General features: G+C 38.9%; 1 protein-coding gene across 9 annotated transcripts in view; it reads right to left on the bottom strand.

Moving 5' to 3' along the window:
- Nucleotides 1-12,912, bottom strand: part of KIF13A (kinesin family member 13A) — a 187,102-nt gene that overhangs the window by 72,177 nt on the left and 102,013 nt on the right. For all 9 annotated transcript variants that reach the window (XM_074335179.1, XM_074335181.1, XM_074335182.1 and 6 more), the window contains exons 5-9: nt 11,124-11,216; nt 10,102-10,282; nt 7,328-7,415; nt 5,552-5,686; nt 4,750-4,862 (exon numbers count right to left, since the gene is read on the bottom strand). In XM_074335179.1, the coding sequence (XP_074191280.1) occupies nt 4,750-4,862; nt 5,552-5,686; nt 7,328-7,415; nt 10,102-10,282; nt 11,124-11,216 (610 nt within the window). The remainder of the gene's footprint in view (nt 1-4,749; nt 4,863-5,551; nt 5,687-7,327; nt 7,416-10,101; nt 10,283-11,123; nt 11,217-12,912) is intronic.

Raw genomic sequence — 12,912 nt, 5'->3', positions numbered from 1 at the left:
ACCCACCTTAGTCGCCTGGGGACAATGAGCATCGGTTGCTTTGTGACAGGTATCTGGGAATTGGAAGAATTTTTATGGTATGGTGTGAAAATTTCGCAGACCCTACCTCTAATCATGTGATGCTTATTGTAAGAAATCAATAAATACCCACGACGACCCGATTGAGGCTCCAGTCCCTTGAGGATGCGAGTCCCTCGGTCCTCTGTGATTTAACTGTATTTGAGTCTCTGTCTCTTTAAGATAGTTTAACCCTCGCCGCCTCCCTCGCCTTCCCATGGCTTGTGTTGTGCAGGTCGCAACAATGATGATGTTCCAGAAGAAGATGACATGATTATATTTGAATAAATGTAGATTGTTGTACATGAGAAAATAAGACATCCCCTGAAAATACGCCCTAATGCATCTTTTGGAGCAAAAATTAATATAAGATCCGGTCTTATTTTCAGGGAAATACGGTGTAAGACCCAGTCTTATTTTTGGGGAAACGCGGTAGGAATGGATATGATGTGATATGAGTTATCTGTACTCTCTAGGGTTTATTTCAAATATGTTCTTTTACCTATTTTTTTCCAATGATCATTTTCTAAGATTGTTAAGTGCAGTATTTCTTAAACTTCACCACAGTTAGCTGTTTACAGGCATACCTCGGAAATATTGCAGGCTCGGTTCCAAACCACCACAATAAAGCAAGTATCACCAATAAAGTGAGTCATACTCTTTTTGCTGGTGGAGGGTCTTGCCTTCCAATTTGTAAAAAAAAATGCAACATCTGTGAAGCGCAATAAGCAAAGCACAATAAAATGAGGCATGCCTGTATTATTTCTTTATCTCTTTCTACTTAGATTGTGATGACCTCGAGGGCAGTGACAATTCTATTGCCATACATATTCCTACATGCAATTACTGCTTGGCTTACAGAAAGCACTCAGTAAGTATTTGCAGAGTAGAATATACTGAAGAACATGGACTTCTTTCTAAAAAGGACTGATTCAATGGTGGTTTTGGTATGCTATATGGGTGCTGGCCCAACATCCATTTTCCCCTTTTCCTTACTAACAGACCTTATTTTATTGGGAAGCATGTGCCAGGCTAAAAACTCCACTTTCCAGTGTCCTTTACAAATTGGGGAAGCCATGAAACACAGTTCTGGCCAATGAATATAGGGAGACATTACTGGGAGGAACTTCCAAGGAAGCTATTGTTCTCCTGATAGAAAAGGTACATTAAGAAGCTGACAGAGGCCGGTGGTGCTTTCCCCTCCTTTGGAACACAGATATGGACACACCTAGAATGGTAGAGTCACCTTCAGGTTATGAGGACGACATGTGCACACACTAAGGTCAGCAGAGATATCTGCCTGACAGTATTTCTAAGGTGCTGTTCCAGCTTCTGGACTTCTTGCAAAGCGAGAAAAATGAATGCATCACTTCGCTGTCACTATAGCTGGTTTCTGCTGCTTACAGCAGAATGCAGTACCTTGCTTTTAAAGAATTAGTGGAAAGATGATGAAGTTCGTGGATTTGAGTTTAGTACTCTTACCCAGGAAATTCCTACTCTTAACAGTAAAGGAGAAATGCAAAGAATACGTGTGGAAAATATGGGGAAGAGACTGTGCCATTATCTGACAGGAAAGAAAACCATAATAACCTATAGCATAGGCCTCATTTCCATTCACCATTGTTTTATGGTGGCTGATGGAAATCGTTCAAATCAAACAACATTCATCAAACGAGTATCATTCCCAATCTCATTTCCATCTCAACTGCTGTGCTGTAATAATATAGAATAACGTTTCCAAAAACAAGTTCTTCTAGACATTTGTTATGGAGATTTTAACTTATACCGAGAATTCTGTCATCAATAAGTTCAGGGAATGGTAAGTTACATGGGACTCATTACCACAGAACTTCTCAGAGCTTTTAGCACTGTCAACTCCAAAGGAAAGTTTTACAAGTAGCCTTTCTCAAAATTATTTGTCCAGAGATTCTTTTCTTCCCAAAGCCACCTGAGGAACTAGTATTCCACAAAAATGCTTTTGGAAATACTGAGGCAACAAGGGCACAGTCCCTAAAAGACGTAGCTACTCTACTCGAAGGAGAAGATTTTTGCTGTGTTTTATGGGTCTCTCCTGTTAAATGTAAAGACGTCTATTCAGACCTTTTTTCCCCCCACATACTTGGACCCTGAAAAGTACAACTGGTCCACTAACGAGAACCCCCTACCCACCTTACATAACAGACAGAAGCAGGCCATTTTTATTCTCCCTTGGTACTAGTTTTATGTTCGGTTTTTCAGGCAATACCCATTTAAAGTGGTTTCCAAGAGGAAATGAACATGAGTCACGGAAATTACTCAAGAAGAAGAAAAGGAGGACTGAGTCACATGAAACATTAGAAATATTAAGCTTATAAGTTATTATATTATAATACAAATTATACAACAGAATCCTAGGAGCAACATATTAATATCCCTAGAATAACTTTGGTAGAACACATTTTGGAAATGTTTAGTATATACTTTATTACTAACCACAATAACTGAAATGGAACGAGACTGGGAATAATACTCAGTAGATGGACATTGTTTGCATTTAAACACTGGCCATCGCTGAGAATAAAATGGAATCATTTTCAATGACACTGCTTGGGACATTAGAGAGAGTGTTCCATGATCTAAATGAGTTCTAAGGAAAGTTGAACTAGCCAGTCTCCAGAAGAAACGAAAGGTTTCCTCATTCCACCCTCCACAGACAGGTGGAGTAGCAGACTGATTTTTCAGATGTGTTTCCCTATGAAGATAGTTTACTGATGACCTGCACCTATCAAGCCCCAACCAGGTCATGGTGGTGCAGTCACACAGCACTTCAGCTCTCCAAATGAAGGAATATGTGTACTTTAAAGCTCGTAAGGGCTTGAGGAGAGACGCAGCTCCTAAAGCCATAGCCCATTAAGCAGACACTATGGTCTGTGTGATGTCCCTGACAGGTCTGCTTAAGAGGACTATTAATGGGCCACCAACATAAGCCCAAATAGGAAGCCAAGAGAAAGCTTAGGAAACATGTCAGAGATTTCTTTTATTTTAGCACTCAACTGGGAACTTATTTTAAGGCTTAAAAAGCTATCTGTGGAACTCGCAGGCAACAGGTGTAATTTATTGTATTATTTTACTTTATTAGTACACACCTATGTAGAGCTTGCTATGTACTAGGCACTATCCTAAGAGGTCAACAGGAGTTAGTGATCATGGCACATCAAGGCCATACCCACAAATCCCCAGCACAGGATTTCCAGTGTTTTGCCACGAGCCCAACCAGCAAGCCAAGGGCTGGCAGGCCTCAGCACCAGTAAACAATCTTTTCTTCAGTACTTGCTCCCTCGCACTCCCATTTCTGCTTTCCCATCCTGGTGCCTGAGTTGATTTCAAAACGCAGAACTGTAGTGCCATTCTGGGCTCCTGCAACGCTTTGTCATGAAATATAGCAAAATCCTTTGTTAGCAGAGCAGGAGACAGGATGACTGGAAGATTAACTCCCTAAAGCAGCAATATTTGCAGTGAGTGTGGCTGTGTCCACCTGATCGAGGAGGCAATATTTTACTTCTAAGTTTAAACTTTTGTATACTAAGATTATAATGGGCCAACATCATTTAAAAATGCAAGCTGCACAGACATGTTCCTGAATATATTATCTCTTGTCACCTTCTGTGCTAAACAAAACCTCAAGTTATATGTCTCAACAGAAAAATATTACAAGTACAAACTAAACTACCTTCTGCTGAACTTGGAATAAAGATAACAATTATGCTGTTTATATGAATTATGAAAACAATATTTATTCAGTGCATACTACGTGCCAGGCATTGTTCTAACTAAGCATGTTATGGGCATTTAATCCCCAACAATTCTATCAGGTAGGTGCCATTATTATCACCATTGTACAGAAAGGAAGAATGAAGCACAGAGAGGTGTCATCACTTGCCCATGATATATGCATATATACCTAGTAAGTGGGGGAGGCTGGGTTAAACGCAGGCGGCCTGGCCTCAGTGCACCCTCTTAAATGCAAACTCTGCCACCTCACGTGCTGGAAGGCAGAGTGACTTCCTCTCACATGCATCCCAGGAGCCATCTGGGATCCTGCACTGTGGAAAGCACAGGTCCTTCATTTGTCTGCGCCTTTTTTTTTTTTTTTGCTGCACGCTCCATGTGGAATGGCTGTGTCTCCCTGTCTCCCTGGCAAACTCCCACACGTCCTGCACCACCACTCTCGTTCAGCCTTCACTGCATCACTGGACACACCACAGGCACCCATGACAAACAGTGAGACTGCAGAATAGCAGGAATTCAATAACTGCTCATTTTTGTTTTGAAGTATTGATGTTTAAACAGTAGTAGCCTTACAAAGGGATTCAAAGCAGATTTCCTTTTCAGAGTAAGTTCCCCGAATTCATTTACTACATGGTTTGATTTACAAAATTGTGATTTGCATTGATCTAAGGCTACATCAGCTACAGTGATACTCTAAATGTTTGTACAATGTTCGTGCGGGGCTGCACCATGTGGCTTTACTTAAAAAAACGTTACGCATCTTATTACAGGCAAGCTGCTGTTTTCCCTCAACCCAGTTTACTGAACCGGCATAGACCTTGAACCACCTCTGCTCAGAGCGCCTGGCCCCTTAGGTCGCAGCAAGTCCCCCCCAGGCACACAGGAGGTAGATGTGATGCCCCAGGCGAGCGCCAGCCACCTTACTTGTTAATGTTGCTGCCTTCTTTCAGTCGCTCTCCCGCAGCTCCTGTTTTAGACACTCTTTCGCTACCAGCCAGATCTACCAAGCTGACCTTACTGACTTTCTCTCCAGAATTCTAGTTGTAGGAAACAAGAGAGAAAAAACATCCATGAATGCAAACACCACACAGATGTCTGCATATACATCAGCACTGTTACCTGAGTAACCATCCGCTCCAACAGGGCAAACTTCTCAGCAAGATTTTTAATGGTGAGAAGAGTTATTTTATTTGGACTAGCGATTTCAGAGTAAAATTTTTAATTGGTGTGGTAATGTAGCATTTTGTTTTGCAACTGGGTAGGAAGCACCCTTGGCTTTCCAGAACACAGCCAGAAAGCTGGAGATTGTATGTGCCTATGAGGAAATACTAGGACATGATTCCTGTACATTCAGGTCAAATTCCTATTCTTTTGAGAAAACATTCTTTAGGCTAAATGTTGTGGTTTCCTCTTTAATATCCCTTAATAATATGAGGTGGACTCAGTTGTTTTACGGGAGTCTCAGTATGAAAGGATACACATTAAAAGCTGTATGGTGACATTATCGTGCTCTTTAGGGGGTGCACATGAGAAATCCAGTATTTTTTTTTAAACCTATATATTAAGAAAGACCTAAGAAATTCAATGATTTAAGCCAAGTAGCTCATCTAGAAAACAGAGCAGCAGGCATAAAATTCTCAGCAGCTGAACCCAAACATGAAACACGTCTCCCCTGCAGATATTTTGAGGCTTTTTCCTGCCACCGAAGGATCTGCCCAGTCCTCACCCCAGACTGCAAGTCATAAAGCGTCTGTGTGATGAGGATGTTGAACACGGCGTGGGAGCGGCTACTTTCTTCATTCATGTTGGTTGCAGCTACCGTCCGCGACTTATTTCCCTCAGACATCAGTGACTCAATATCCTAGAGCCAAAGCATAAGGAAAATATTAGAGGCAAAAACACAGGCAGGCAGTCCTGCCCACCAGGTATATGTATTAATTATGAACGCTGACCCGTTCGTCACCGCCCTGCCATAAAAACCTCCGTATCATTCCTCATCAAGCATGTTTTGCGCTTTCACCTCCCTCAGCACTTTCTAGTAGTGTGTGAAATTTTCTCCCCATTCTGTCCAACCTCCAAGTGTCTTCTTTCTCTATTAAGTATCCCACCCCCTTGTAAGTTGCCAGGGGAGAAAAGGGCTATTTATTGAGCACTCCAGATACTCCATTAACAGTGGTTACCTTAACTTAGTCTAATTCTCTGGGCTTAACAACTCTGTGTACCTAGCTGTTCACTTATTTGCCTCCCCCCTCCAACACTGTGGTTCTCCAAGGACAGGAAGTTTTCCTTATTCACCTCTGTACACCTGCCTTAGAACACCTGGAACCTACAGCCTCTTATACGATGTTTGATGAATGAACCCTATAAAAAAAATATTTTATTGATTTCCCATACAAGGACACTGAAGTCCACTGAGGTCAAATAACCCTCCCCACACCTAGTAAGAGGCAGAGCTGGGATACAAATCACAAGCTCCCTGGTTCTTACTAGTAAGAGACAGGATGAAATGGACACTGACCCCAACCACACTGAGCTACAAACAAGTGCTGACTTAGCAGCTTTATGCCAGAGAGTCTCCGTTTGTTATAGAATCTAAGTGTTTTTAAAGTGATGACTGCACTATCTCTGGTTTAATCAATACTAAAAATGTCTTCATTTATTTTTTAATTAAAAAAATTTTTTTCAATTACAGTTGACATACAATATTATATTAGTTTCAGGTATACAACACAATGATTAGACACTTATATAACTTACGAAATGATCACCCCAATATGTCTAGTACCCATCTGAAAAATGTCTTCATTTAAATGGCTAGAGAGAGTTATCTCACAGGTTAATTTTAGTCGTACCAGGCTGAGGTGAGGATGGGACAGCCACAACACACAGACAGCACACCTAAGCACAGGGGTGTAATCACTCAGTCATTCGCTGGCATTCTTCAGCAACAGACAGCCGTTTGTTTTATGAGATTTCCAAAACAATGACAATAGAAACAAGGGCAAAACATCAAGTCAGGAGGTAAGAAGGCATTAAAATCAAGGACTAGGAAAATGAAACAGGTCAATCAATGGAGAGAGGATAGATTCAGAAAAACAGAAGAGTGAAAAGTAATGGAAACGAAAGTAGGAGACCCTGTCAAACAAAGAGAGGGTGTTGAATGAACTACCGAATATGTTTACATTGGCCAAATTTGTCTAGAAGGCCATCAATGGCAACGTTAAGGAGAACAGTTTCAACAGAGTGGTATTAGTGAAAATATTCAACAAGCTCAAAACATTGGGCCTCTCAGCCGCACTGTGAAACCTTCACAACAAAGCAGGTAGAAGAGTGATTCAAGGCCCTTTTTTCCCATTTGGGGTGTGTTGATACTGGGTTCCAGAGATCATGAATGGTATCAGTATGCTATAAAGCATTCACATAAAAACATATTCAACATCACTTACACTCTTTGATTTACTGTCACTTATTTAGACATTTAAAAAAAAAAAATACCACTTACCTCAAAACTAGTGACAGCCAGTTGGGATAAGCCATCTACATATGGTCCCAAAACTTTATGCTCTCGAACTTTAAGAGACTGTCTGCTCCTTTGGGAGGAAGGAAAAGGAATGAATGAATCAGAAAAAACCTGGAGGCTTTTCTTTCTTTTTAAGTACTCATAAACCAAGACTGCAGTTTCAAAAGAATTTTTTTTAATGATCAAAAAAATCCCAGAAATAAAATATCCTACTTTATTTAGATTAACAAAACAGCATATATTATGAGGAATGTCTTTTATACTCTAATTTCTATTTAAAGTAACTTCCTATTTAAAAAATTCTATGTCTACTCCCAAACTAAACAGCCGGCACACAGAATACTAGGTTAGGCCAACTTGCTTTAGTAAATGAACTTCAGTTTTTATATAGCAGGAAAAAGAAAAGAAAACCAAGCAAAGAACACACCACAACTGAATTTAACCTTAAGGTTATTTTACAAATAAGCATAATATCAGTATACAATATTTTTAAGTTTTGACCAAGTAGTGAATAATATTAAAGTATTTTGTTTTTAATGTACTTTTGCAAGTCTGTATAGATTTATGCTGCTTCTATGTTGACAATATTACACAGAAAGTGGTATTATAGTACAGCAGCTGTTTGTAGTTACTGATATTTATCCAACATTTAGAATTGGCTCTACTGGTGAAGAGTTTGGGGCTTTTTTTTTTTGAATTTTTAAATGGCAAACCTGGTTTGGTATTCATTTGAATAGCTTATCAACAGATAATTGAGATTAAAATCAAGCTATATATATTATGACCATATTGTATCCATTTTTCACCATTTTTCATGGCATCAGATATTAATCACCTTTCAAATCAAGAGTGAATACTTGGCATCACTCGAGTGTGGAAAAAAAGGAGCTAAGAACCACTGAGTGCTTCCCAAAGTCTTGGCACTGTTCCCTAAGAACGTTAAGAGTTATCCCACTTAATCTTAGAATAACCCTATGAAGTAGGTTTTAGTAACTTTATCTGAAGGATGAAAATTCAGTACAATAAGCAATGCTGCTGCACTCTAAACAGGGCAGACCAAGGGCACGTCTCTGATGCACACGGATCCAAACCTCAGTTCACTCCGCTTGCACGACCAGAGTCTTGAATGCTATTCATGGGCAAGAAGAAGCACGTCTAGCACAGCAGCAAGTGCTTATGATGGAGTCTGACATCTGGAATTCTTATACGCTGCTGCTGGGAGTGTACACTGGGCACGACCCCTTTGGAAACCAGTTTGGCAGTACCTAATAAAGCTGAAGATTCAGTATTTTGTGACCCAGAGTTCTACCCATGGATGCTCCCTAGAAACTCCTGCACTGCAAACCGAAACCGTACATACTAGACTGCTCAGAGGAGCACTATAGTGGTAAATAAATGAAACCCACACAAAAGACAGGAGATGGAATAAATTACGGTATTATCATACAATGGAATATTAAAGAGCAATAAAATTTAATGTATTATTACTCCATTATCAGAACAAATAACTCATTGAGGGGAAAAATAGCAAGTTACTAAAGGATATATATACTATGATGCCACTGACAACGTTGAAAATTACGCAAAATTATGTGTAAACTCTAAAGAGGAGGAAGATAATGAGAAACATAAAATTCATAGTAGTAGTTACCTTGGAGAGGAGTAAGGGATGGAATGGGATCTAAGAGGAACATACAGGGGGCTTCAAAACTACTGGTCATGTTAAATTTATTAAGCCAAATGGTGAAAAGGGCAACCGTTGATTTCACTATTGTTTATAACTTGCGAGTATTATAAACGTTCTCTCATATGCATTAAATAATTCATAACTTTAAATATATACATTTCCTATGATTGGGTCACTTCCTTGCCACCCATAATTTTGATCTTATATCTTTGATTATACCTTTGATTGTACAGCTGGTAAAAGCACTTAAAATACTTTTTAATGACATGAGAAAGTGTCCATTATGTTATACAGAAAATTCAGCATATTGAATTGTACTTAGAGAATAACTTCAACATACACACATACACACATACACACACCCATAAATTTGAAACAGAATCAAAATGCATTAAAGTATTACGATTGGTTATTTTGGAGTGGTGGGATTATAGGTCATTTTTATTTCTTTCATTTTGCCATTTTCTAAAATTTCTATAAATACATATTATTTTAAATCAGTAAAACAAATATTAATACAAAAAAGTAAATGGCCCTCTCCTTCTTCTATAAATCAAACTCATCTATTTTTTAATCACCTAGTTTTTAAAAATATAGTTGCCTAGGTTTTCCGCTGGGCCTATCGAATCCTAGTGTCTGTGGGTGGGGCTCAGGCCACTGTATCCTTAAAAAGGATAGCCCGGGAAGAGAACAACGTGACTAGGCTGGGCCGTTTCAATGCTTCGACCACTTTACCTCTAATTTAGAAGTGCTGCTTTCTGACATAAATGGAAGGACCAATGGGTCATTATAAACTTAATTTTAATGAATAAATCATGGTGGCGAAATAACACCAATAGCAAAAACATCTTTTAAATGGCATCTAGAAGCAACTTTATACAAGAATATAGGACAAACTATGTACACTGGGTATGCCAACAGGCTTTGAGAGCTGACATTTCTCAGTAAATGAAGTGAAACCAGAGTAGTGACCAAGGGCTCAAATAAGTATATTCACTTGCAATTTCAACTTTAGGATCATTTAAAATTATTATCCTTAGTACAAGCTTCATTTTAACCACTAACTTACCCTTTGGGGTCTAAAAGATCCCGAACTTTCTCATTATAAATTTCCATATAGGATACTTCAACTTTAAAGGTCTGTGACTCATTTTGCTCCACAGAGATCCTTTTAAATAAAGCACAGCAGAGCCTTGGGATGAGGCCTAGCTGCTCAGCATTGCCCATCATGGAGAAGGATTTTCCTGAGCCTGGAGAAGAACAAGCAGAAAGGAGGAGGACACAGGAGGAAGCAAAATGTTATTCTTCAACCATACAAGATTTCTGTATGTATCAGCCAAGGTCACACAGAAGTAGCAAACGTGGCCCTGAAACCCAGCCCTCCGACTACTTCTATGGCACTCATTGCCTCCAGTTTGACTCATTGTGAGATCCATAGGGTACCTCATTCCAGGGGGATGTGTATAAATTTAACCACTAAAGCTAGTATGTATAGTAAATATCAACTATACATTATCAAGTAACATTAACAGTATTTAACCACAAAATATTTTGTTTGTGCTTTGATATATATTCTCTCGTCTGAGTCTCCCAGTTGTCCCGTGATGTGATAATATAGGCAGTATTGTTATGATTTAATGATTTATGCCATCTTTATAGTTGGTGGCTCAGCAAGTTTATGGCTGAGACACTAGTATGTTTTTGTTTCGCTTGTTTCAACCAACTGTGCCACAAGCCTAGGTGCAGTAATCTATCATCACCTTGTACACTAGTGAAAGTCCTCTGTATAGGGTAATACTAAGAGTCTTTTTTTTTTTTAAATAGGATTTTACTATAACATTTATACTAAGAAACTGGTAATTATTTTTCTAGTTCAAACACAGGTTAAAACTATAATTTAGGAAAATGACATTTACTAGTTTGAAACTAGCTTTACTCACTAACAATGAAAGAGGGTTACTTTTGATCATCTAATTCAGTTAAACCCACAAAGTCAGAGGCATTTTTTGTTGCATCCCAAAGTGTTTTCTATGTCTGTGTTTTAAGAAATGCACATTTAATCATCGGTTATAAATAAAAGCAGCTACTTACCTGTCTGTCCATATGCAAAAATACAAGCATTATAACCTTGAAAGGCTTTTTCAAGAATTCCTTCCCCGAGGCACTTGAAAACCACTTCTTGACCTAAAAAAAACAATAAAAATAAATAACTGAAAAAGAATGCTCTTCTTGACATATTTGCATTAATAACTGAGTCCCAGTTACCAGCATTATCTCAATCCAAAAAGATGTTAAAAGTGTATTGCCTGCCTACTACGTGTAGGGCTAAGTATTAAGAGCTTAATGTATGCAATTTCATTTACTCTTCTAAACTATACCTGGATCAATTTATGATTCTACCCAGTGCTCCCTTCTAAGACATTTCTCTAGGCATTAAAGTTTCCTTCCCATTGTCAGTAGGCCATATGGAAGCATCATTTAAATTTGGTTTAGCTTCTTCTCATGCGTTAGTATTCAAATGTCATTAAAAACGAACTGTCTGATTTCCTCACCTTGATTCTGAGCTTCCAATGAGCAGGAAGCATGTCATACACGTCTTGGTATGTGCATGCCAAGACATGTGCATGCTTGGTATAGCATGGTGCTAAGTACCTGCCAGGTGCTGAGAAACTGTCCATTGTGTGTTGAGCACAGGCACCTCTCACCGATGTTTCCATGGGGGTTCAGAGACAAGTTCCCCTCCGGGAGCCTGTCTACTAGAGCTTACTGCAGCTCTTGGGGGTCTCCTGTCATGTACTATACATACTACGGTAGCATCTTACCATCTAGTTAAACAGCAAAAGTATGAAAAATTTTTTAAATACTTATGGTGGCATTTACTACCCTTTGAAATTGGTGACATTCATTTAGCATCATTAAGAGAATTACAACGATATTCTTCTTCCTCTATGCTCTTCGAATCCTTAGAGCGTTCACTATTACAGCATTTGCAGAAACTACTGGTTTAAGTGCCTCTTTCCTCCTCTGGAGTGAGAACTCCCTGATTGATGTCAGAGACTATAATCTGTTTATCTTTGTAATCCTGGTGCCTAGTACAAAATGCTTAATAAAATGTTTGTTGAAAGAATGAGTCCAATGAACCTTTTTGTGCTACATTACAATTCCTATTACATCTGGAAATAATGCAACATAACATAAGCTTTTGGGTGTGTGTTTTTCTTTTCTCCAAAGTTGGATCTGAGTTTAGCAGTCCCTTGTGATGCTGTGACATATCGTGGATGCGGAATGACACACTTAAAAATGTGTAAACATAGAACAAGAAATATTTTCGACCATTAGATTGGCAAAAAACAAAAGTTTGACTACATCAAATGTAGCTGGATTGAGGAAACATGTATTTTCATAAGCTGCTGATGGGAGCATAAACAAATGCAGCCATTCTGAAGGAAAACCTCACAGTACCTACAAACGGGAATACGCCCACACTCTTAGACCCACTCTGAGGCATCTACCCTAGAGACACACTACCTCCAAGGGACCCCTGGAGAAGGATGTTCATGCAGCATTATTTATAATACTGTAAGTTGGAATCAAGCTAAATGCCCATTAGTGAGTGGATCAGTAAAAATGTGACTATTTTATCCAGTGGAATATTGCAGGTCATGTGAAAAACAAAAAGCTATGGGTATAAACAATGCTAGAATTCAAAAACACTGTTCAGTTAAAAAAAAGTCATGTTTGGCCTGTATATATAATGCAAAAATGTATGTCAAATAGTGTGTGAGAGTGTGTGTGTGTGTGTGAGAGAGAGAGAGAGAGAGAGAGAGAGAGAGAGACAGAGAGAGATATCTGTGGGTGCTAAAGTAAAAAGAAAAAGAAA

Source organism: Rhinolophus sinicus, linkage group LG06 (genome assembly GCF_036562045.2).
Source record: "Rhinolophus sinicus isolate RSC01 linkage group LG06, ASM3656204v1, whole genome shotgun sequence".
NCBI lineage: Eukaryota > Metazoa > Chordata > Mammalia > Chiroptera > Rhinolophidae > Rhinolophus > Rhinolophus sinicus.
This window is presented reverse-complemented; position numbering and strand designations above follow the sequence as displayed.